Source organism: Protopterus annectens, chromosome 7.part0 (assembly GCF_019279795.1).
Source record: "Protopterus annectens isolate FY-2018-M chromosome 7.part0, PAN1.0, whole genome shotgun sequence".
NCBI classification, from domain to species: Eukaryota; Metazoa; Chordata; order Ceratodontiformes; family Protopteridae; genus Protopterus; species Protopterus annectens.
Window position 1 is genome coordinate 1,528,252,098 of NC_056739.1, and position 27,362 is coordinate 1,528,279,459.

General features: G+C 41.5%; 1 protein-coding gene across 2 annotated transcripts in view; it reads right to left on the reverse strand.

The window, feature by feature from the left end:
- The window catches only part of TAMM41 (TAM41 mitochondrial translocator assembly and maintenance homolog), an 837,657-nt gene that overhangs the window by 307,822 nt on the left and 502,473 nt on the right, over positions 1 to 27,362 (reverse strand). For both annotated transcript variants that reach the window (XM_044078066.1, XM_044078067.1), the window contains exon 6: positions 4,348 to 4,513. In XM_044078066.1, coding sequence (XP_043934001.1) covers positions 4,348 to 4,513 — 166 coding nt within the window. The remainder of the gene's footprint in view (positions 1 to 4,347; positions 4,514 to 27,362) is intronic.

The window sequence follows — 27,362 nt, forward strand, 5'->3', positions numbered from 1 at the left end:
CAATATATGTATGGTACAAAATAATCTGTAACTTAACTACTGCATAAGTGTTGTAAAAAAACTGCCAGCTATGTGTACGGCAGCACTGCATCCCCCAAACAGGATACTTTAGAAAGCATCTCAGAGCAGATGCAACAAAAAGTACCTGCCACACAATATACATATTTTAAAAATTAAGAAAAAAAAGCTCATCAAAGCTCCTTAATACTAACATTTCCTTAAGTAAATGGCTTTATTACTAATAATTTCTGGCCATATGTATGTCTGCATTAAAAGTGGGAGAACTGGAAATGCCATCCTCAGAACTTTGACAGCAAGACTGGGATTCATAAGTTTGCAGCACACTGTGCAAATTAAACCAAGTGTATACAGATGCAGTATGCAGGGTTTGAAAGATTGTCAGACACAGACAGTGTGATTGTACAAGGGTTAAAGTCGCATGGCATGCAGTGCATGCCAATGGGTGCATAATGACATGAAAATGAGGAATGCGATGCAAATGAGCCACATGGATCATGCAAATGAAAGAACCAAAAATGGCAGAACAATTGAGAAGTGTACAACGCTATTGTGCTGCCCTATAGCACATGCTCACTTTGAACACTATGATTCATTTTCTACAATGTAGCGATGCTAGGAATAGAAGCAGCAGCAGCACAGTAGCATGTGCAGCAAGCCACCATTACATCAAGTGCCCACAGTGATGCCCTTTGCACCCCTCTGTTCACCAAAGGGGGTACAGACAGTGTTTGCATACTACCACCTCGCAGACCAACTGACTGTGGACCATTTCTTTCTGGACAGGGATACTGCAAAGGATCTAGTCCAACTTTGTCAAATGGTAAGCCTATTTCTGTGGATACAAAGGTAAGTGCATCCTTAATCATATTACCTACCAGGACTTTTCACTGACCTAAGGGGGCATGTTAGGGATAGCACAGGTACTCACCTTGTATATCCTAAACCAATGCCTTAATATAATGTTTTAACACTTGGAGGGATACACCTGGTTCTCCAGCACAGCAGGGGACACCATGCGGACCTTGCGGCATAGCTCATGTCTCTGAGGTCCAGAGCCACATCTCATCCTGAAGGCCTGTAATAAATCTGCCACTCCTTGAACTGTTAGATGCCCAAGGCATTACTTAAAATGTGTCTATCTGTGACCCAATCAGTACATATGATTCAACATTTGGCATGCATCATACGGTCCATACCTCTCAAATGTCCAGATTTCCACAGAATGTCTACATTTTTGCCTCATATTTTAAGCCTGTTTCTCATTCAATTTGTATCTTTTGACAAACTGAGGACTGCAGTGAATAAATAATAATATACATTTGAGTTTAAGACTTCAAATCCTCCAGAAAATGCATGCTAATGCAAAACCTATTATTCTAGCAACTTTCTAAGTTTATAAGTGCAATTTTTTTAAATTTGTCCCTATTTTTGGGACCTTTGTCCCCATTGTGTTTGGCTTTCTCCAGATTTCTCACACTAACATGTTGAGAGGTATGATATGTCCTATACCAAAGCTTCCTGTGAAGAGACTTTTCACAGGGCCATTTGCTTGTTAGGTGCAAATGCATGTTAGATAGACAGGTTTACATACACAAGTATCACGCAAGCAAGGAAAAGGCCATATATAATATGCAAGATTTTGTGTGATATAGGCAATGCTGGATATACCCAGAGCTCTGGTTGATGAACTCTCTATGCAACTCCCAGACCATGCAGGAAATGGGCTCTAACACAGCCCATGTGGAAACCATAAATGCACCTTGGTAGGGGCACTACTGGCAATACACTGCAGACATCTGCAGTAAGATCTTTGTTGTATATATCTTCTTACAAAATAAAGCATAGTGCATGCAACTGGAACAGCAAACGAATGTCACAGCAGGGCATTCTGCATCAATGAGAGTATCTGCAGAAGGCTAGGATGGAGAGTTAGGGCATGAACATGCAGCAGCAATACCATAGCTGAGGTGCAGGCAGGTACACTACATTCCAGCATCGGCAATGAGGTGGTGTCTGATCCATAACTATGGGGCATGACACGGAATAAAATGATGAATGTGTTACTATACCCCGGCTATGCAGGGCAGAGGACTGACCAACTGCCATTCTGAGCATTAACACCACCAAATCCACACAGCGTAGGGATGGGCTGAGCACAGTCATCATCACTTGCACAGATGCAGGGAATACAGTGACAGGTGACTGCAACACTACAATACGAGATAGGGTCATGAGAGGAGGTTTAAGGGATTACATCACACTACAATATGAGATTGGGTCATGAGAGGAGGTGTAAGGGATTACATCACACTACAATATGAGATAGAGCCATGAGAGGAGGAGTAAGGGATTACATCACACTACAATATGAGATAGGATCATGAGAGGAGGAGTAAGGGATTACACATCACGCTACAATATGAGATAGGGTCATGAGAGGAGGAGTAAGGGATTACATCACACTACAATATGAGATAGGGTCATGAGAGGAGAAGTAAGGGATTACATCTTCTAGTAGCTGGGGCAAGTTGCCATGATGTGACCATTGGTGGTGCTCTCTATGGTGGTTTTCTATGTCAAGATTTGATGTGGTCTACAGCAGGGAAGAGGCAGAACTAAGGGATTATGTGCATGCATCCTGATGTGGTGTTCTGTGTGCTGATACTGATGAACAACACTAATACCTGGTTGACTCTCATGACTTCATGAGGATAGCAAGCTGTGTGCTCACGGGCAGCACGGGCAGCAGGGAAGGAACAGAACTACAAGAAAGTGTGTGTACAGTTGATGAGGTATCCCAGGTGTTGACTCAGAGAAGTGTAGTTGCCTATGACTTAGAGAAGTGCAGTTGCCTATGACTATTGAATTTGGGATGGCAGGCTGTCTGTCCGCAGGCAGCAGTGATGCTCTCAACAATGTTTTTTGCAGCCTGACTTGAGATAGTTTGTGTTAAATCACGTGACATCTGAATTCACTAACAGCAACAGAATGCATGGTCTATACAGACAGACAAACAAGACTGGATGGTGACTGCAATGTATCTCATGGAGGCATGTTCAGAGAAAACATCTGCCACTAGCAACCTCAGCAAGATTGTGTGCTCCCTGTCCTTATAATCTATGTCACTGTGCACACTGACTCACAAGGCACACAGTCCACTCACTATCTCCACAATGCCATGGGTTGCAACCTTTTGTCTTTGGATCACCACCTGTACATCACTGGTTAATGCTGGGTGCTGCAGCCATATCAAGGGCAGTACTGTAGTCATGGTGGCACGCAACTCTACCTCTCATGTCTATCCCCTATGGGGGATAGGTTCAACTCAGAAGCAGAACATATTTCAGATGCTGTGTGCACTGGCGATCCAGGAAGAGGTGTGAAGGACTCTCGGGTAGAAGATGCTTGCCATGTACTGGTGAGGTTGTGTGCCCAAGCATGTACTTCTATAGGGGACCTCTCTAACATCAGATGTGGGTGTTCTCAAGTGTTGCAGGTAGTGTCATTCTGTCATACAATGCCACCTGCATGCTGAAAACACATGATGTCACTGTCTGCCCACACAACTATGACTCTGAGGCATGTCCATTACTACACAGTAAAATACAGTATAGCATAGACTGGCAAACAAATCTTGTTGTGCAGGTTGCTGTGCCTGCAAGCCAAAGGTGTCTGGAAGAAGAGATATGCAGGTGGGCTTTGGGCAGTTCTTCCCTTTAAACATGCTGTGGTACACTGGACATTATTAAACTGGTGCTTCCTCTACTGACACATGGATGGTTTGTGCCAGCCCAGCTTCCACATCCAAGTCACTCATTGTGAAGAGCACAGTTTTACCCCATCCCACAGTCAGAGTACAATGAGCTTTTCATACTTAAAATCTGGTTGACTAATCTGCGTTATCATCCTGGCTGTTGCCTCTGGCATGAAATTAATAATGCAAGTCAAAGGTACATGCCTCTGTACATACTATTCTCCATGTTTGCTAGCAATTCTAGTATGAAAGTATAGATACAGAAGGCATGCATGCATGTGCAGGATAACCCCAACAGTATGCAGATGTTGTTGTTCACACACACACAACACACACATAAATATATATATATATAGACACACACACACACACAATGTTTTCAAAAATGCAAAACACTTTATTTAGTTTCTGATACCTGGCTTTGTAGCTTGGTAACAGCAGCATTTTATTTTTGTAACTTCATCAACTCCATTCTACACCTCTGTTTGAACATTACAGTAAGGGAAAATTAAGAAATGCTGCCATTTCTACTATGAAGAAGGAAAAATGAAGTTCTCAACATATATACTCACCTTGCTGAACAATTAGACCACAGTCTGGATCCTGGGACACCTGTAGTAAGATCTCTTCTACATCCCTGTTCTTCCCAGGGGGGTCCACTAGATAGGTTATCTGTTGCTGCAGAGTTCTAGGCAAAGACATCAGTTGAGCAAATTGACCTTCTGGGCTCTTGTCAATCTAGAAAAAAAGTCATTCAATTTTAAAAAGTTCATCTAATTCTGGAGGTTGCAGAGAAAATGCTCATTCTGTTGTGCACATATACTATAAGATTATTAATGTATATTTTACTTTTCCAAGTAAAACATTAATTGAGTTTTATTACCCTGTGATGCCAAACCATACTAGATATTCAGTGTACCATACAAATTGAGAATATGTACTGTAGCAGCAGACTGTGCTTTTAAATCAATTTCAAATATGATCATTTTAGAGTACGAGGCCTTGTTATATCTGCAAATGGACATGACCGTGTTACTATTTCTAAGTTCTGCAAATATATTTTTAGTGCTTTTGTCTATCTGTCTATTCCCCTTAGGCTGCCTATTCAACTTGAGGCTATTTGCTCCTCAGCTGCAAATAGGGAATTCTGTGATCTTTGGCCAGAATGAAACTTGAACAGCTATGAAGGACAATGTTTTTCCCATATAGCAACCCTCAATCCACCCCTGGGGTTTGACACATAGTTTCACTTGTGGAAGAGCCTGCAATGCTTTCCTGATACACGTGCACTGTGACGATGTGATATATTGCCAGCTATGCCAGGAGAAATAGGGCAGTAGATGTGTAGCATATGCCAGCACAGTTAGCTGGAATTTTGTAAAGAATTATGTCATTGTACGTCAAACTGATTTGTACAGATGCTTGAGTTGAAAATGTATTTGTAAAGCTGCTTCTGTTAAAGATGTACCAACAGTGTGTCCTGCTGGACAGAAAAGAAATGTACATTTATATCAGAGTGTACTGTTGTAACTGAGAGAATGTACATATGTAAACAGAGGATGCTGGAAGAGAAGAGGTTAATCTCAGTCCAGCTAACTGAAAAATAGTAAGAAATTAAATTACTTAATTTAGGCCATAAACATTGTATCTTACAGTTCTGCCTGCAGCCAGAGACGAAATGTCTATGCCACAGAATAGTTTATTAGCTCCTGTAAGATGTCATTCTGTAAGCCAGCTCTGTAATGATATTTTAATACTAGATGAGAATGAAGCCTCAGAAAACTCTGTTTTTGTAACCTGACAAAGAAGGATCCCCCACCTACTTCATCCTGTCTTGCTCTAGTAAGTGAACCAGGGAACAGCACATCTTTAGATTAGTCTGGAAAATATAGTGAGATTGGTTAAGTACTGTTTCTGTAGCTGTGTGAATCTATTCATCTGTATTATTTTTAATATTTCCTGTGACTGAAACTAGTGATTATAGTAAATAGATATTTATGATTTTCATGTTCTTTTATTAATTACATTTAAACTTTTCATTGTGGCTGGACCTTTAGAGAATATTTTAACCTTTGTGAGTACTCACATATATTTGGTGAATCTGTGGCCACTTCTGAAAGCCTTAATGCATTGGTCAAAACACTACCATTTGTATCAATATTAATTTCACTCAGTATAATACAGTACCCCTGTAAGAGCCTTAGAGTAGCTAGCTGGCTTTGGAGTGTCTGGTGGCAGTAACTACCTTACAGTTTGGGCAGAAGGGCGGATAGCTAGTAAATCTGTGCCAGCCTTTTCCCAAGTGTGTGTGTGTGTGTGTGTGTGTGTGTGTGTGTGTGTGTGTGTGTGTGTGTGTGTGTATGTTTGTGTGTGTGTGTGTGTGTGTGTGTGTGTGTGTGTGTGTGTGTGTGTGTGTGTGTGTGTGTGTGTGTGAAAATCAAATTTCAGAGTGTGTGTCAGCTGCTTGGACCAGAGACATGAAACACTGGTTTCACAGAGAGGGTGCTGGAGGACTTGGCTTGGACACTCAGCTGAGGACTCAGCTCTACAGCTGTGCCAGCGGCGAGTCTTACTGGGGACGACCTGGAGGGAGACGAAGAGAGAAATCCAGACCCCGGAGTGAGTGTGCTCCCTGTGTGCTCTTAAGGGAAATTGTGCTTGATGCAGAGATCTGCATCTGGAAATACTGTATGTATCTATTTTTGCTCCAAGTGAATGTCCCTTTCCAGTGTCAATGGTGAGGATTCATGCTTCTTGATTACTGGCCCACAGAGGGGATGTTGCATGTACATCCACTCTTCCACAGCAAAAGGTACCACACAAGTGACGCCTTGAAGCACAAAGTGCGAAATCATGGTCATCTACACTGTACACCTTACAATTTCTCTCTCTCTCTCTCTAGCAGGTACATTAACTCATTACAGCCGAGTGATGTCTCCAGGCGTTTCTGCAGTTACACCCTACTGCTCCTCTAGGCGTCAAATATTGCCTGTTCATATTTGCATTAACAATTCCAAAACCATGTTACATACAAGGAATTGGAACATTTTATCTTGAAGCATACATGATAGCAAACACAATTGTATTGATATATGACCTCTGTCAATGGGTATTTGTTAAAAATGTAAGGTGATAACTTCAATTTTTAAATGCTGAAGCCACGCCCACTAGGAGTTAAAGGTGCACACTCAAAAGAGCTCTACTGCAACACACTGGTCCACTTTCCTCCTCCTAGGATGGGCAACCCAGTGTTGGCTGCTCATTCCCACATCCTTTGGTGGCCCCTCCAGTACCTGGGTTACCAAGATCATTTTAACAGTTTTATCTCTCTGTACCAAACAGCTTCAAAGGTCTGAAAACTCAAATGGCTGCCAAGATCCATCATGTCCCCAGCAATACATATTACACATATCCAATACTGTGCTAATGCAAGTCAGCAGAAAATTTTCAAGGAAGAAAAGCAAGAAAGCAAAATTTTAGGAAAAGACAGCAGACTTGATGGGGCCAGAATCATTTCCACTGGCTCCTCTGCATGTCTCTACCACTACTAAATGCCAACTGCAACATTTTCTTTGAGGGGCAGCAAAGGAATTGTTGTAATTCTGTATACAGCAGGCCAGGACATGTTCATTAATGGCAGCATAATCAACAATGCTTTGCAAAGAATGAATGTCGGCACAAGAGAAATGACATACACTTGTGTGTGTGTGTGTGTGTGTGTGTGTGTGTGTGTGTGTGTGTGTGTGTGTGTGTGTGCGTGCACATAACTGTCTCTTAACAAGCATGTGCGTGTTGGGAGAAAGTTGCTATCATCCAAGTTAACACCTGTAAGATGTCCCATGTGGCTAAAAGGCAGAGAAGGGTCGCAAAGTATTCTTGACTCAATGACTGGATTTTATATTAAGAAGGCAGTGTCAGTGAAACATCTGAGTGGTTAGGACAAGACATATCTCTAACTCTGCCTAACAAGCAGTTCTCAAAAGGCCTAGCTTTAGGATAAGAACAGAATTAAAGTCGGAGTCCCTGACCTGATCACCTGGTAATAACGGACAGTTAAGAATTTACAGATTTTATCACTAAGTTAGTTTTGAGGATCCCCAAAGGGGTGATTTTGAAGGATTATAATAACTGGGTCATGAAAATGTCATCTTTTAGTAGAAAATTTAGAATGTCATGCTTGCTACTAAATTCATTAAATGGGTATCTCTATCATCAATACTATTAGATTTTATTTTCCAAATGGGAATGTAAACTACTAACTTGGTAGAAGTACAGTTCTGTAAGAACTTATCATAACCGTAGATGTCCTATGGATCACTGTTGGGAGTATTCCATACTGCTGGATTATCTCATCAAATAACCCGGATATCTGCTGGGGTACCAAAGCAAATACCATACATCCAACGTTATGACCCAAGCCCACAGGCACAAGGACAAGGGTACATAAGTGGATGTATCAGTATGTAAACCTAAAACTATCTCAAAGCCAGGAGACATGAAGACACCTCAGGATGCAAGATAGACAAAGGTAAGTTAAAGAGGGGAGAAGGCGGAGAAAGGCTCCCCCTTTAGTCCATGACAGGTAGGACAAAATCTAGTTAAAGACAAAGAAGGGGGATGGAAGGAGGACTATAACAGTGATCAGTAGGGACATCTATTATTACTGTAAGTTCTTACTCAACTGTACTATGTCCTTCCTTAGATCACTGTTGAGGTATTCCAAATTGTCGGGTGATTCCCAAAGCTTAATGAGTGGTAATGGTGGATGGACCAGGCATAGGACAACTGTTAATTAGTCCAGAAAGAAGGGATCTGGAAAAAGAGACTGGATCTGGAGAAAGCATCTACCCTATACTGTGTGGTAAAGGTATAAAAGACCAAGTTGCTGCTTCTAGAATGGCTCTGGAATCAATACCTTTGTAGAAGGGTCCAAAGGAGGCAACTGCTCTAGTGCAATGGGGTTTTACATAGAAAGGTAATGATTTCCCATGTGGGTGCAGCAAAAGGTAACAGATTTAGATATCCAGTTTGCAAGAGTTTGTTTACAGACTGGGTTCTCCAGCTTGGCATCCTGGAATTAAATAAACAATGCATTAGTCTTGCAAATGGCCTTGGTTTTACTCAAACAAAATCTCAGCTGCCTATGCACATCCACAGAATGGAGGATTCACTCCCCCTTGTTCTGAAGGTTAGGGAAAAAGCAGGAAGATTGATGGCCTGAATGAGGGATAGCTCACTGAGGGATAGACATAAATGAAGGACTGGCATTCAGAGAGGCCCAGTCGTTATGAATAATAATGAAAGGAGGAGATACCATCAGGGTTCAGAGCTCAGAAACTTTTGTCGCTGCAGTAAAGGCTACTAGAAAGATGTTTTTTGAGGTACAAAATTTGAGAGAAACAGAAGCTGCTGGTTCAAAGGGAGGCAGAGTCAGCATTCCTAGGACAAAGTTAAGGTCTCAAGAAGGCGGAATAACTTTCCAGTGTGGTTTTAAATTACGGATGCCTTTAAGAAACTGTTTTACTTTAAGCCTGGAAAGTAGTAGATGGGACTAGAGGCAAGCATTTGGAAATGGCTGATAAGTGTACTTTAATCGAGAAGTAGAATAGACTTTTTTAATAGCTCACACAAATAAAAGAGGATAGTAGGAACACCAGTTTGCATAGGGTCCTGTTTTCCTGTTTTCTAGCATGACACCAGGAAGAAAATCTGTTCAAAAAACTAATGACTGAAAGGGATCAGAAGCCTATCATCCACAGTGTCAGGTTGAGAGATGACAGACTGAGATGAAGTAGAGAGCCCTTGTGTTGCATGAGCAAGTCTACTCTGTGGGATAACTTGTGGTGATGACCCCTGGCTAGGTGGTAGAGACGGGGGAACCAATACTGCCTGGGCCAAAAAGGAATCACCAGTACGATTTTTGGTTTGTTCCTCTGGATATTTAACAAGACCTTAGAGAGTAGAGGCAAAGGGGGGAGGCATAAAGAAACCTTCCTTCCCAAGAAAAGCACATGGCATCCATCCTTCATGCCTGAGGGCAAGGAGTCCAGGAGCAGAAGAAATAAGGTTGCCTGTTGTGAATGGAGTCAAATAGTCTATCTGAGGAATACCCCACTTATGGGCTCCCCATCTATGAACATGTCTAGAAGACCTCTCTGATCAGCATCCATTCATGATCGTCCTCCCTTGGTCTGCTTAGAAAGTCTGCCAGGACATTGTCCTGAGAAATGCCTGCTTTTATAGTCTGTTTCCATACTAAAAGAGGCAATCTACATAGCTAATAAGACTCTGTCCTCCTGTTTGTTTATGTACCACATAACTGTAATGTTGCCTAAGGAAATTCTGAGGGGGCCTGGAGACAAAGTGTGTGAGAAAATCTACAAGGCCTGAGTCAGTGCCAACATTTCCTTCTGGTTGATGTGTTTTGTTCTCTGATTTTGTGGTCATTGCTCCTGAACTCTCAGGGAGCTCATCCACGTTCCCTACAGTAAGTTTGAGGCATTTGTGTGCAGGTCCTTGTAAGCTATATGCAGCTTGAAAGGGAAGTTCTGGGCTGAGGTCTACTTGTGTTATCCAGCACTGAAATTTTTTTCTTTAGAAAAAGGAAGAAGTAGAATCTGAGTGTCCAGAGGATGACAACATTGAGACTGGACAGATTTCAAATACCATTGAATCTTTCCTATATGGAGTCTTGCAAAGGGCACCATAGGAATGGTAGCTGCCATGAATCTTACGGTCCTGAGGAATACCCTTGGAATACCCTTGCAATACAGGTTTGAACAAGCAGGATAGTTTGAAAATAGTTTTTAGCAGTAAGGCCTGTGTGAAGAATATGTCCAGGCTATAGTCCAGAATGTCCAGGTTGTGGGTAGGATTCACTGTGGACTTTAAATGTGACTTTGTACGAGAGAGACAGTGAAACTGAGATGCTGTAGAAGAATCTGTTGAGAGAGTGCTTGTTTTGACAGGTCGTAGAAATTTCCTGAAGGAAGGGTAAATGGAGATGTGGAGGCAGGCATTCTTCAGGCTCAAAGATACCAGGAATGGTTGAGGGAGGATGAAAGGCAAGAGTTTGAAGTGAGAACATTTTGAATGAGGGAACTCTTAGAAAGATATTGAGAAAGAACAAATCCAGAATTGGTCTTCATTCTCTATCCTTTATGGGTGCTAGAAAAAGTCTGAAATAGAACTTGTTTCCTATGTACTGCGTGGGAATAGGTTCTGTTGTACTTTGTTCATGCAGTGTCTAAAGGATAGGAGGATAAGTGGTTTATCTGATTGGGAGGGGGTGGAAGGATACCTTAGGAATGGTGGAATCGCCTTCCAAATCATTCTGTAACGCAGACGGATAATGGAAAGGATCCATTCGTCTGCAGTTATGAGCTGCCAAGTCAAAAGAGTTGAGGTCAATTTTGACAGAGGGAGGGCAGGACCAAGGGGGTTGCAGAAAATTGGCTGATTTGTCTGGAGGGGGAAGCCTTCTAGACATAGAATCCCTGCCTGGTTTATCTTGAAATCTCTTTCTAGGAATTTTCTTGCCCTTCTGTGGGTGCCTAGAGTCCCTGCAAAAGAAGGGGATGGGCTTAGCCAGGCAGATTCTCTGATACTTTGGGGACAGAACTAAAGAAAATTTGTCAGCAATCCTTCCTGTAATCTTTGTTCTTGCAAGGCTTTAAACAAGTAGGCAGCTTCAAGGCCAAATAATAAGTCCCTAATTCGGGGGGGAATTCAAGGGCTTAGCTTTAATGTCCTAAGGTAAAGACTGTGAATGAAGTCATGCATGCCTTCTAATACCAGATCCAGTAACAGCTGCTGTGGAAGAAGCTTCCACTGCATCACAACTTCATTTAATGCTGCTGTGTTAATCTACCCGGGAAGCCTCAGCCACCAAAGAGACAGCTTGCTGCTTAATGTGAATTACTTCCACAGAAGACAGAGCTTTAGTCAAATTAGCTGCAAAAGGCAGCAAATATTTTGTCATCTGAAGCTGGTAATTCACATCTCTGAAGACCAGAGTGAAGGTAGTGTATACCTTTCTTCCATAGCTGTCTATTGGTTGCTATATTATTCTGAGGGAAGGGCATTAGCAGAAGGTAATAGCCTAGATGTCTTGTCCACAGAAATAAAAAAGGCACAGAGATATGCTAAAGTATTCTTACAAAAAATTTTTAACTCTGAGTACTATATAGAACCTATCTGATCTAAGGTGCTGGAGGTTGAGAATAAAAAACAGTGGAAGTGGATACAAAGGCATCCAGAAAAGCTTCCAAAACAGGAGGGACAGGTGCAGCTGTACGGGTGCCCACCTCTAGTAAATTGTAATATCTTTATTTTACATCAGATATTTGTCTAGATTCTCATTCAGAATGCTGAATCATCTTAGATATGGTTTCTCCAAATCAGATTTCCTATACAGAAGAATCGGGGGATAAGGTATCCTCATCATCAGAGGCAACCTGGCATACATCTGGGATGAATAGGCCAGGGAATTTTCATCTGTATCAGACTCTGTCTCATCATCCTCTGATGATACCTCAAGGTGTCTCTTCTGAGTGGCAGTAGGAGCAGAAGGAATAAAAAATGGCGTTTTAAGAACCAAAATGGCCTTAAATAAGCCTTGAGAAAATTCCATCAATTCTTTTAACTGGGATGTCCGAGGAGAGGAAACATTTACTTTTTGTTTTTTCTTCTTGGGTGCAACATCCACCATAACAAGTCAAGGCAGGTTTGACCTCTGATGTACTTCAATTAAGGACCACAGTACTTTTTCCTGAACTAATATTTGGGGAATACACTCCCAATCCTTCCAAAACTATAAGCGAGGTTCCCTCTGCTTCACAATATCAGTATAGACAGTCTTACTGGACATGGAAGAATCACACAGCATACCAGTCTGCAGCAGGGTCATGTTAGTGGAAGCCTGAGAAGAAGATGAAAGTACTGCGGGTTCAGAAACCTAAATGGGTATGTCTGACTCCAGCTGGGAACACAAAGGATCAGGTCTAGGCCATTTGAACATTTTTATAGGAATAAGCAAGACATTGCAAGTGGAAGGATATGCCATTTTAACTTGGATGAGGTGATTAAGGTGCTGAGTCTCCAAATAAGTATTAAGAGAGGAAAGACGCATACGCAGGTTTTTGATACAAATGATTGACAAATATTGCAGTTTTATAGTCATGTTCTACACCTAGGCAAAAAGGACACTGGAAGTGGAGATCCTTGTAAGGAATCTGCCTATCAAATTGTATTTTCCCCTCCTATATGACATCTAACAATATTAAATCACAATAACTGCAAGAAAAACAAGGACGGTTCCCCAACAGGGCACTTAACTGAACACGTGAATTTAAATGTATTTATTGGCATTCTTTTACTGGGAATGCCTGACTGGATAATTTTATCTAATTTCAACAGAGGCCCGGGGAGAAAAGCTCCACAAATAAATGGAAGAGAAAATACATATACATAAGATAAAAAAACTGACATCATGTAACAATATACAATAAATACATAAATTAATAGGTTCATAGGTAGGTACTAGGCTATCGGCCCAAAGGCCTAAGTAAGCCTAGCCAACAAGGTTCCCTGGGTTACGCCAGCCAAGAAAGTTACAAATATTAATATACATATGACATGTAGAATAATACACATATACCATCATTAAAAGAAGACGAATACAATATCATGTAGCACTTTCATAAGTGACAGAGTATACTACTCACTCATAAAGCAAATGTCAGTGCGGAACATTCAAACAGTGGACAAGGAGGAAAAGAGGGGATACTGAGAAATAAGTGAAGACACAAAGATTTCAAAGGCCACACATAGAACAGACTCAAAGATGCGGGCCCTGCGTTCAGACTGGTGGTGGGTTAGACTGAGGTTATCATGCTCATAAGTTCACTTGTATACCCTTATAACCATGGGCTTATGTCATACATCGTAAGTATGGCTCTATGGAAGATTTTGGCTTTGGCACCCCAGCCGAATGTCCACATTATTTGGAGACATAACCAAACAGTTTGGAATACTGCAACCGTGATCTATGGAAGGATATTAGGTTTGTTTAACTTTAGCACCACATGATCAGAGTTGGGATCCCCCCCCCCCCCCAAGTAAGATTTTCCAGTACTTTCATTACAGTGATAAAAACCCTGATGGGTCTACTAGTAATACTGAGCCATCTACTGTGATTCAAGGTGTAGATGACCCTAACGACTTACCTAAGGTATATGACAATTACATGAAAAATGTCTTGCACAGAAGGCAGCTTTTCAGATGGCTCATCCAATCTTGAGTTGAACACAAACAGGTTCATGCAGAATTTTGAGATGTAGGAAGAGCTGATCTAGTTCTTAATCTCAGACAGGGAAGGGTAAAATTTAGGTTACCCTTAAGGTCAAAATTATATTTAGTCTAAGGTCTGGATTAGGCTTACAAAATCAACAAGATTAGAGATTAGAGATGTGGCCTTAACTCAGATGTAGCTCTAACTTCTGGTCTAATGCAACTGGAAAAGATAGGGATCAGAAACATTCAGTTTGAAGGTAGTCAACATTAGGCTTATGAGATAAAGTTAGCAAGTGTATGGATTTAATTTAGGCATATCTCTAAATCTCTGGCCTAATCACACTCAAGAAAGTAGGAGAGCTACAGTAAGACATAAGCTACTTCATTTGGTAAGGATGGCAGTTAATTTGGTTAGCCATATAGGAGTTACAGTAATGGTTCTGTCATATGCAGTTATACAAAGCCATATTTTGTTGAAATTGCTGCATCTAATAAACTGTTCTTCTGATACTGAGAAACCATAATTTCAATGTTGCTAGACAAGAGAGTGCTAAGGACTTTGTCTCTCAAAGAGAACACATCTTGACTAAACATAGTACAATTAAACTACACAGTTTGGTGAAATAATATCAAATTTATTTTTATTTTTATAATCAAATTTTAAGTTGACTATAATATTTCTCCCAAATTTTCTCAAACCTAAGTCTTCAATTTAATTTTAGCTACCATGCTAACCAGTAATCCACAAATATACCTAGAAATAAAAAAATAAAAAAAACACAAAAATTTTAACAATACATTAATATATAATACAAATAAATTACATAAAACAATAAACATAAAAGAAAAGAAATAAAACCAAACAATTATTATTTTAGCTCTATCCCATACCTTAATTGATAACCCAATCAGGATTAAATAAAAATACAAAAATAAATGAAAAAAAACTGTGTACAAAAAGTATGTTAAAGAAAATGTAACTTTTTCCTTTCTTTGCTATGTAGGGACATTAGGTTAATGTGCATGGCTTTCTGTGGGTGTTTCCAAACATTTCACATTGCTAGAACAGGAAGAGGTTAAGGCAGATGTATAGTAAGAATTTTGCATAATGCAGAACTATGTCATGCAAATGTGCCTGCACTTAAAGAAACTATCCATAACTATAAATTAAAACCTGCCAAATCATCCTTTTTTCCTTTAAATCCTAAGAAGCATTTAGAATACTATTTCCCCCTATCAGACATCCCTCTTAATTATACACGAAAATACTTAAGAATAAACTTTTCACATTCCCATCAAGAGCTCATGAAAACAAACCTTTATAGAGTCTGGGATCAAATTAACAATGATCTAACTAGATGAAAAAACATCAATCTTTCTCTGTTATCAAAATCCGCTATAATTAAGATGAATATCCTACCTAGGATTCTTTTCCATCTTAACTCTATTTTTCTAAATGTTCCTAAAAACTTCTTCCATAAATTAGAAACCACAATCTCAAAATTCTTATGCTTCCCTAAATCAACCAGAATATCATATAGGAAGCTAATTACCCCAAAGAGCAAAGGTAGATTAAGTCTCCCAAGACTTCACTCTTTATTATCACATAATTATTGCTAGCCGTTTAATACGAATAGCCTGTTATGACCCCTCTGCTGAATCTTGGTCCCCAACATGGGTCAAAATCTGGTATAACTATATATATTCGTTTAAAATTAACCCCCAATCTGTCCCCTTTCTTTCACTGAATGGTGACCACAATAATGTTCTTGCCTCCACTAAAGAACACAATCTGAACTTTTCATGCTCTGATGAGATCCCTAAATTTGCACAATACAATCCCCATTCTCCAACCTATATATCTAAATCCTAATTTACAAATCAATAATAAAATGATTGACTTCTCAAACTTTCTTATTATTAAGAAGGCCACAGTTTGGTATTTTTACAGTACTAAGAATGCAACAGAGGTAAAACATTTATTTGGGGCCCAAATAAATATGGTCCTATCTTGAGACAACTCAGCTCACTCATAAAGCAAAAATTCTCTAAATATAGAGTGATGGAGCAAGACATTAATGTATCACAATCAATCATTAGTACGCACTCCCTAAAAACAAAATGATTTCGCATACTTATAAACTCGTGTCGACCATTAAGCATAACCATTCACTTCTATTTTCCAAGTATTGGGATACCATACAAGATGAAATCTCTAGAGTGTCTAAATATGAAGCAATCAGTAATACCCTAAATCTAACCCCCTTCAAAAACCTAATTTACACTCAGCTTATGATCAATAATAATTCCTACTACAGTCCAGCAGTCTTACTAAAATTCGGATACAATAAAAATGTAACCTGTCCTTTCTGTTCCCTCCTTCATGTAGATATATTACACGTGTTTTGGAGTTGTAAGAACATTTACAAATGTTGGTGTTCCCTCAGAATCCTGCTGGAAAAAATGGGGTAAGAGAAAACCACATTCTCCTGACAAACGATGATCCTCAATATAACTCCCAAATCACTAAAAAGGTATTTGTCGCCATGTCCTTGTTACGGTCTGTGCTCTCATTAAATATTTTATTACCAAAAACTGGATCAACCCTTTAGCAATTACCTGGGAAAACTTTATGACAATGGCAATCAAATATATTTCTGCACACAAACTGTGCTCGAATAACAAAAAGAAAAAGGATTATTTTCAGAAATATTGGGGTAATCTTTTTGACCTAATCCAAACTAAGTAAAATCCAGCAATAAAGATTGCTTTACTTTGCATTCCAGGTAGTCCTTCTTTTATACTATGTCCGGTCCATAACCATCTGCTTTTGTTACCACTACACCCTGTCTTTTGACTTTATAATGTCCTATGCTATTTTATCTGTGAGGTCTTCTGGCATCCATGATGTAAATACATTGTAAATATGTTGTAAATTGTTTTATATAGTGTAAATAGTTATTATAGGGGGGTACCCTTACAACAGCTCTTAGTCTCTACTCAATACAATAGTATACTCTTCCTTTAAACTTATCCTCCTTTTGGGAGGCTAGACTCTTATTGGAATAGACTTTTGGGGATACCGTATCGGTTAATTTATCTGATCAGTTGTAAGGTACTCAAATCAATAACTGCTGTTTTATAATTGCATAGTTTTTGTATTAATTGTTTTGTATCATACTTGACTGTAATGTTTTTCTCCAGTATGTCTTACAGTTCTATGTCATGTTTGTTAAATCTGAAAAATTTAATAAAAACATATTTGAAGAAAAAAAAGAAATTATCCATACAATGAACAGAACAGAGTGTGTGAAGAAAGTGCTCGACACAGCAGTAGATGTTCAAGCAAGACCATAGTTTTAGTAATATTGAGATAATATGAGACTTTGCTGCAAAAAGACATCTGCCTTAATGGCCTGGCCTCCACAGCTCTACAGATGTACTGGCACATGCTGGCTGCTCTCCAATTCAGGAACATGCAACTACATCCTGAATAAAAGGGGGCAATTGGTCTGGACAATCTTCTGTTCTTTTTTGCCACTGAAGACAAGGGGATGTGCCCTGTGAAGGAAAGATCGACCAGTTTCCTAGTTTCCCTTAGAGTTATGTGCTCAGTACAGAAAATAGGCAGACAGGAGGTAATGCCTGACAGACAGTCCCAAATACAGCCTGAATAGTTCAAACTCCAGACTACAGAACAGATAATGGTGGGTGGAAGTAAGATCCCTTTATTCAGCTACCTCAGCTATAGGACTGTTCTTGTGAAATCAGAAAACTGAGAAAGAGGAAGGTAGCTCTGAGCTAGTACTGTAACAATGATACTTAAAGATCTAATGTTATGGTAAGTGCACACACATAGCTGTACTATGTACTTACTGTGTAGTACTGTTACAGATGTATTCGTTGCAGACAGGAAGACAGGTAAAGCAGTTACAGAATAGGGAAGAAGAAACCTGGGCCTAGGGGTTGAGTGCTCACAGAAAGCTTTGTAGGACAACACTTACCAAACCCTGCCCTGCTCCTGGACTTTAAACCTCACTTATAATGTTTTGAAAAAGACATTCACAAAGTATCTATCTCACAAATACACTGAGTAGAGACATTCTTATATAAGGCTTTTGATGTAGCAGCTGACTGTGCGGGAAGTGCCCACACTTGCCTCTAAAAAGCGGTCTCATGTTTCTCATAACAAAAAGAAAGGCACCTTGCCAATCATTTGGAAAATGCTTGCTTGAGACTGGCCCATCTGTTTTCTTGGGATAATGGACAGAGTCACACTACTTGCCTAAAGTCTGTGGTTCTATTAAAATAGCACCCGAGTTGCCTGTGGATGTTCAAAAAGTGCAAAATCCATTCTTATTTTTTTTTTAGAATAGGAAAAAAAGGCTGGTATTTGAATGGTCTGAGGGAATTCTCACACCTTGGCATAAAGGAAGGGTTAGTACTAATGCTCATTCTATCTGAAGAGCACTGTGAAAAGACTCATTACACATACAAGACTGCAATTCTGAAATTCTTCTAGCTGAGATAATGGTCACTAAAATAGCATCTTTGGATGAATATGAGGTTAGTTTTTCAGGCACAAAGTTGAGCTCATAAAAAAAAGACAGCTCTCTCCTCTTGGTAGAAGGAGATGAATGACTCCCCTTAAGAAATTGTTCAACCAGCGTATGGTCTGTTGGAGGCAGGCAGGCTGACAGACAAAATGTGAAGTATAGGATAGTTGTGCTGCAAAAATGTGTGACAAAAGAAAGCAACACAGGCTTACTTTGATGGGATTCTCGTAATTCTTGCTGCAATAAATGGATACTACTCTCTTTTGCTAAACATGTCTTTCACTGTGTTAGGCATCTTGGTTTTCTTCAATATTTTAAGCATGCCTACGGAAAACAAGTGTTTGGGTAGAATGTGCATAGGTCATCCATAACATCAGTGTGAGGTCTTGGAGGTTTGGTTGCATCAGCAAAGCTTAATTCTGTGTCACTGGGCCTTTTACCAGTGACACAACATACCAGTAGGGAGAATCAGTGTTGTCTGCATGACAGGTAGCCAGCAGAAATATTCTAAGTTTTCCCCCTCCTCACAACCTGCAGTACCCTAGGAAGCAAAGGAGTTGCAGGCATGTGTAAAGGACGATGATGTTTTATGGGAAAGAAAAGGCATCCAGATTTACTAAGAATAACATGTCTTGTTTAAATCAACATGGAATTATGTGATCCTAAAATGTGTAAAACCGTGGGAGATCACAACTCAAAAAAAAAAAAAAAGTGACACCCACAGGGCCAAACAGCAACTTTTTTGGCAGGAGAACATATACCAATTAAGAGGTCACATTAACCAGAAGAAAAGGGAGAAAACAAGGGACCCCCCCCCTCCCACAAAATTCACATTTCTCACTTCTCTAGCTTTAACAGAGCACTCAGTTTGTGACTTAGCCAACATCAACATTCAGGACATTGATTAAATCAACCTTTCAGACTTCCAATTACAATCTTCTGAGTGTTGCATAACTACAGGTAAAAAAAAGTACAGTTTTGTACCTACCATAAATGTAGATGTCCGAGAGGTATGCATCTGCAGTCCTAACAAATGGGTTGTCCTGGCCTCAGGCAGCCCTTCGGTCGGCCGGATTCCAAAGTCTGGGTCTGGCCTCGGCTGATGTCGCACTTCACCCTACGTCATAGCTGCAGTTCAGCGGGTATAAAGGCATCAGCAGACACCATTTTCCTCAGTGTTTCTTGCCCCAGATGCCAGGTGCCCTCTAGGAAGGCTAAATTTGGATAAATGCAAATGTTTCCAAACAATAGAGAGCAAATAGAAATAAACATGTATATACATATATACAAACAAATACACCATAATAGATTCCCCCAGCTAGCTACAAGATGGGCAAATACCCTAGGAGTACCACAGAGGGGAAGGAGGGTGGGTAATCCTGACTGCAGATGCATACCTCTCGGACATCTACATTTATGGTAGGTACAAAACTGTACTATGTCCTTCAAGGATGCATCTGCAGTCCTAACAAATGGGTAGAATACCATAGCCAAACTGGGGAGGAGGCAATAATAAGATTATGGTGTAGTTAAGATCCCTTGCAAAACAGCAGTGGCAAAACCTTCTCGGATCTGGAGTATAAGGGTAGATTATAATGCTTGGCAAATGTATGCACGGAGCTCCAAGTAGCAGCCTCTAAAATGTCTTTGGTAGCCACTCCTCGTAAAAAGCTGTAGTAGTGGCTGTAGCCCTTGTGGAGTGAGGTCTGATGTTTTCTGGAGTTGTCTTTCCATGGTAAGAGTAACAAAATCTAATGCAATTTCCTATCCACTTTGAGATTGTCTGTTTTGAAATTGCTTTTCCTTCCATTCCTGTTGCATATGCTACCAGTAGCTGGTCAGTTTTTCTATTGCTCTTGGTTCTGTCCAGGTAGTAGCGCAATTGCCTATGTACATCCAAGGTATGTAATAATCTTTCTCCCCTGTTCTGTGGGTTGGGGAAGAATGTAGGTAGGTGGATAGCTTGGTTTAGAGATACCCTGGAGACCACCTTTGGCATAAAAGTAGGATTAGTTCTCATGGACACTCTATCTTGATGGAAGATAAGGAAGGGCTGTACTGCCATTAATGCCTGTAATTCAGAAACCCTTCTTGCTGAAGTGATTGCAAGCAGGAAAGCAGTTTTCCATGATAAGTACTGTAATTCTGCTGTTGCTGCTGGTTCAAAAGGAGGGAGTGTCAACTTTTCCAGCACAAAGTTCAAGTCCCATGTGGGCAATGGTGGCTTCCTTGGTGGCTTTACATTTTTAATTCCTCTCAGAAACTGCCTGAGTAGAGGATAAGAGAAGACTGGAGGGTCCAATGTTGTATTCTGCTGAAATAGCTGATGCATGAATCTTAATGGAAGAATAGGACAGGCCATTGTGGAAAAGTTCTGCCAAGTATTCCAGGATGTTAGCTATGTTTACCAGTGACACATCTTCTCCTTTAGCTGCACTCCAAATGAGATATCTTTTCCATTTTGCTGAATAAGTTTTCCTTGTTGAGGGTCTGCGAGCCTCCAAGATAATGTCTTTAACCCTTTGAGATAAATCTGGGTTATTTTGTCTTATGCAATGTTCCAGGCAACTAGCTGCAACGTTTTCAAGTTTGGATGCAGGGTTTTGAAGTTGTTCTGTGTTAGCAGTAAGGGAACTAGGGGCAGAGGCCATATTTGTTCCCGAGACATCCTCCTCAGTAATGGGTACCAATGCTGCCTCGGCCAGTCTGGAGCTATCAGGATGATCCTTGGGCGGTCTTCTTTGATCTTCAATAGCACCTTGTGCATCAAAGGAAGAGGTGGGAATGCATATGCTGTCAGGTTTTCCCAACTGAAAGATAGGGAGTCCACCTTCCAAGCCAGAGGGTGGTATGTCTTTGTGCAGAATTTTTTCAATTGGTGGTTGTGTGGGGATGCGAATAAGTCTATTTCTGGTAGTCCCCATTTCCTTGTAATGGATTTGAAGATGTCTGGATGCAGCATCCATTCGTGGGCATCCGTGGTAGTTCTGCTTAGGATGTCTGCTAGTATATTTTCTTTTCCTGGTACAAATATTGCCTGGAGCTGAATGTTGAAGCTCAGGGCCACATTCCAGTGGTCCATTGCCATCCGGCATAGAGGGTATGAATGTGTGCCTCCCTGTTTGTTGATGTACCACATAACTGTGGTGTTGTCCGTCCTTATCAGCAATTGACCCTGTTGAAGAAACGGTCTGAATGTCTGAATTGCCAGTTTTACTGCCAGCATCTCCTTTGATTTATGTGTAGGTTCAGCTGGTCTTGAGTCCATAAGCCTTGTATGCACTTGTCCAGCATGTGTGCCCCCAACCGAGGTCTGAGGCGTCCGTGGTGATAGTCTGGCTTGGTTGAGGGCTGTGGAAGGGCAGTCCTTTGTTCAATTGACAGGCCTGAGCCCACCATTGGAATTCTTGCTTCAGGCATGGAATTATTGGAATTTGGGTTTCTAGGCTGTGCTTGTGCTGAGACCATAAATTCCTTAGGTACCATTGCAACTTCCTCATATGTAGTCTGGCATGTGGAATCAATATTATGCAGGATGCCATGTAACCCAGGGCTTGCAGGACTTTCCTTGCTGTTAGCTGGTTCTGCGTTGTTAATGCCATGAAATAGAGAGGAAGGTGCTTCTGCTTTTCTGCTGTGAGGGATGCCATTTGATTTGATGTGTCCAGTTCTGCACCCAAGAAAGTTATCCTCTGGGATGGTATCAGCCTTGACTTTTTTATATTGACTGTGTATCCCAGGGCTTGTAGCAGATGAATGACCTTTTTCAAATCTGTTGCTAATTTGTTTTTTTTTTCCGCTTGCAACAGGCAGTCGTCCAGGTAAGGGTAAATTTGAATTCCCTGAAGCCTGCAATGAGCAATTACTGATGCCAGGCATTTCGTGAATACTCTGGGCGCAGTAGATAAGGCAAAGGGCAATGCTGAGAATTGATAATGCTCTGATCCTGCAAGAAATCTGAGGTATCTTCTGCAATCTGGTCGTATGTGGACGTGCAGGTATGCCTCCTTGAGATCTAGAGTTACCAGCCAAGACTCCTTGCCCAGCATGGGAAGAAGCTGCTGTAGGGTCAGCATCTTGAATTTTGGAACAATGAGATATGTGTTCAGAGCGGACAGGTCTAGAATAGGTCTCCATTGGTTTTCTTTTCTTGGCACCAAGAAAAGTCTGGAGTAAAATCCTTGCCCTTGTTCCATAGACGGTACCTTTTCTATAGCTCTCATCCTTATTAAGTTGTCTATTTGTTCTAGAGCTTTTGTCCTTTGATTTGGAGGTAGGTTTGGCATTCCTCTCTTCCTTGGTAGAGTATGGAAGTGAAACCTGTAACCTTTGTCTATTGTCTGTAAAATCCATTTGTCTCCTGTGATGTAATGCCAGTTTACTGAAAATAAGGCTAGCTTTCCGCCTAAGGGTGCATCTAGTTGTTCCCTGGTAGGCGGTCTCAGAGCCAAGTCACTGTGATTGTCCTGTGGAAGTGGTAGTGGCTGGATCTGTGGCAGTACTTTGCTGGTTGTTAAGCTGCCACTGATGTCCCCTGTAGGCACCTCTGGATTGACCCCTGCCTCTTGGGCGCCTATTCCTGCCTCTCTGTGCTCTGGTGGTGTCTGGAAAGGACCAATTCTTGGAAGGCCAGTTCCTACTAAACCTTGGAGGCTGGACCTGTAAGAAATCCTTGACTGTCTGGACAGATTTTGCTTTCTCTTCCACCTTCTTCAGTACCTGCTGTGCAGGTGAGCCAAACAAATTATGCTTATCCATGGGAGCATCTAGGAGCTTTGATTTTACATGGTCTGGTAAGGACTGCTCTTTTAACCATGCATGCCTTTTGATCACTGTACCAGTCATTGCTGATCTAAAGGAAGCCTCCAGTGCATCATAGACGCATTTTAAGGAATGATTACTGACCTGCTGTATGTTATGTACCATTTCCTGAAGAGACTTTTTGTCTAATGGTTCAGGCGAGGACAGTTTTTTAGTTAACTGGTCTAACATAAATTCCTGATACTGAATCATGTGGAATTGACAGTTTAAGGCCCTAGCCGAAAGAGTAGCAGAAGTATAAACTTTTTTACCCCATCTCTCTAAGGCCCTAGATTCCCTTTCAGAGGGGAGGGGGTTTTTGGCAGAGGTAGCTGCTACAGCCTTGGGTCCCTGCGAAATAGTTTCAGGATCTGCAAAAGGAGCCTTATACAAATGATAATGTGTGTCCGGAAACCTGTAGTACCTGTCGGGCTTAGCAGGGGCCGGAGGAAGTGAATCAGGGGCAGTACAAGCATCATTAAATGCATCATCCACAACAGTAAGTACTGGAGGAATGGCTAAAGGCCTATGCTGTGGCAAATGCAAAAAGGTCCTAAGCCTTTTCCTAGAGTCTGAAAAATCCTGGCCCTGCCATTGAAATTGTTCCCTCATAGCATGCAAGGTTTCCCCAAAAGAAAATTCCTCAGGCGGAGAGGCAGAAGGAATGGAGTCTTCTGCATCAGAGTCCTCATAAGGAGAATAAGGGCCTTCTGGAGGGTCTGTATTTTCTGAATCATCAGAAGAGAAATCTGAAGAAACTGGCTCAGGGGGCTCTGCTCTAGGCCTCTTCTCTGGAGGTGGGTGAGAGGCCCTGTCAGGGTGAGGTTGGGATCCCCTGATCAAAGAAATGAGATCCTCTGCTAGACTAAGCATTTGAGTACTAGAGCTAGGCCTGTGAGAGGGGGTCTTAGTAGGCACAGTCTTGGTTGATTTTGCTGCTTTAGCCCTGGCAAAAGCCTTAATCGACATGGATGCAGGGGGCCTAGCAGCTCCACGTGAAGGAGTGGATATATCTAAAGGGATAGTATCAGATAAATCCTGTGAACCTGTAAGAGCAGGTGGAATTTCAGTAGCAGATTCAGCCATGCTGGATGAGGCCTCGGTGGGAGGCAAGCTTTCGGCTGAAGGAAGAACCGAGGGCTCTGTTTCAGCCGAAACCGAGACACTCGCGGTTGACTTAACTGCGGTTTCGGCCGAAACCGCGGACCGCGAGTGTCGGTCCTTTTCCTTGCACTTTTTAGCTAATTGTGAAGTCGGAGTTTCCGACGGCATGTTGTAAGCAAAAGCGGAGCCGAAAAACTCCTCAGCAAATTCCGACCGACGTCTAAGTGTCCGTCGGTTGAAAGAAGCACAGGCTAGACAGGCTGCTACGTCGTGGTCTGGGCCTAAACAAGGTAGGCAATAAGAGTGGAAATCTTTATGAGGTATTTGTTTCCCACAAGTTACAGTTATTCACTTTTTCTGACATCGGCTGAGGCAAGAAAGAGTCCCCAACGGGGTACTTAGCTTTTTAGAAGTCTTCGGTAGTAGCAATCTCTGGTTCTGACTGACCGGCACTTGCGAACAGCTTCTGCTTTGGGCGCCACGCGGCAAGAAAGACTGAGGAAAATGGCGTCGGCTGATGCCTTTATACCCGCTGAACTGCAGCTATGACGTAGGGTGAAGTGCGACATCAGCCGAGGCCAGACCCAGACTTTGGAATCCGGCCGACCGAAGGGCTGCCTGAGGCCAGGACAACCCATTTGTTAGGACTGCAGATGCATCCTTGAAGGACATCAGCACATTTCTCAAAACATCCACTGTCCAACATTTCCATACAGAAGTCCTGTAAAGAACTTTGTGAATAGGTGATTCTCTCTAGAGGCAAACATCTTTGGTACTTCCCATTTTTTGTCAGCTTTCAGAAGATGACTGTTTAGATGTTATCTTTGATTGCCGGTCAGCATTCTGCTAAGGGTATCCACTGTACTGTTGATTTTAGGGGTATGTTCGATACCCTCACACTAATCTATGATAGTGATGATAACTTCCAGGTTTGCATCACTAGCCTGCAGAAGGGGATACAAGACAGTATTCCCCTTCTTGTTTATGTACCACATGACTATGGTGTTGTGCAGAGTCAAGAGCATGATTCCAGGTTTCTGGGCCAAATTGAAAGCTTGGAGAGTCAGCATCACGCCTACCTTTCCTTGACACTGAAGTACAGGTTCTTCTGTATAGGATTCTACCCAATCAGCACCCTGACAAAGTCAGTGTGTGCTCCCATACCTTGTCCAAAACATGTCTCAATGTTTAGATTTTGATTGTGAGGGTTGAAAAGGCACCCCCAGATTTGCTTAATTTGAGAAGTCTATCAAGCAAATTCCTTCTGGAAGCATAGGAAGATGGGTAGCTCCTTCTCTAAGAAGTGTAACTACTGCTTCCGTTGGGTCTTCAAATGTCACTTGATTTTCTGCATATGGAGTTTTGCCAGGGCACCAAAGATGATGGGTGATATAAACCACAAGGATCTGAAGAAATCTCTTGCCATTACTGATGCCTTCTGAGACTGGCTTGAAAAAAATTCTCGAAGAATGGTCGCCTTTTTCAGTGGTAGCAAAGCTCTGAACAATGCAGTGCCCAGAAAGGCTCCAAGAAAATCTATGGATGTACTAGTATCAGACTGGGGTTAGACAGAGTCAAAAACTCCATGTTTTGGAGGCAGTCGAGAGTGAATTGGAGCTTTCCCAACAGTTCCTCCATGGACTGGCGCTTTTGTTAAAATGTAACAATGGTTGAGAGCAAAGAATGATATCAACAAATAGACAGGAATTTTCTGTACAGCAGTCAGTACTTGTAATCTGCCTTAGAACAGTCACTTTATAACATTCATAGAGTGGGCCTATTTATGGCTTCCTAAGCAAGGAGATGGTCCATACTGGGTAAGGCCAACACCACCTAGGCTGCTCGGACAGGAGGCATCCCGATGAATCTTGAATTATGTTCTGCAATCACTATAGAAAATGACATCCAAAACCCGTATGTCCCAGGTAATCTTCAACCAATTTTCCATCAACAGTCAGTAGACTTCCAGGAAGGAAAGGGGAAGGCTTAACTAAGGTAAGGAAAATGGAGGGTCATCATTCCCAAACAGTCATGATTGCTCAGAGGACTCTGTGGAGCTTTTGCCAGAATGCCTTCCAGATTTTCTTTCCATTTTTCTTTCCCTGCCAGGTCTGACAACCCCCCCTCCCCCATTTCAAAATCCCTTTTCTGCCTGGCTTGGTCTGATATCTGAAGAAATGCCATCACTTGGATAAATAATTTTTGTTCTATCTCAGAACAGGTGGGTAAAAGAGATGTCTCGTTTTTCACTGTCTTTCATTTTCCTTGCAGCTTTTTGAAAATTTCCTACAATTAGGGTGTATGTGTGTGTGTGTGTGTGTGTGTGTGTGTGTGTGTGTGCGCGTGGTGGGGGGGGCTACTGTTTACAGACATGTCAAGTTGGTGTTTAACATATCCCGGGCAGAGATTGAGTTCAGAGTCATGGATGCTTTCTAATGGCAGATCCTGTAGCTACTGTTTCAGATGCTGCATCAGTGTCACTCCCATATAATGAGCCTACCCACCTTTTGTGCTCTATAGGGCAGCCTGGAAATATGAAACTTCAGGGTCCGTACTATGACTTCTAAAGCTAACACTACTAACTTACTGCAGAATATTCCCACTGTATTCTACTATGAGCCAGAAAACTGACAGCCCTGAAGGTGTGCGTGGCTAATGTGCAGCCCCCGCCATACACCTATTTACCAGCTTTCTCTCCCTGTTGTTTGGGAGGGTGTTCATCCCTATGGCTAATCAGAAGTTTTGCATGTAATCAAGGGAAACTAAAGCATGGTCCACCACTGCAGGCTTATGGAGGAACTAGGACTGCTGAACTGCAGAAAATGCCTAGGCTT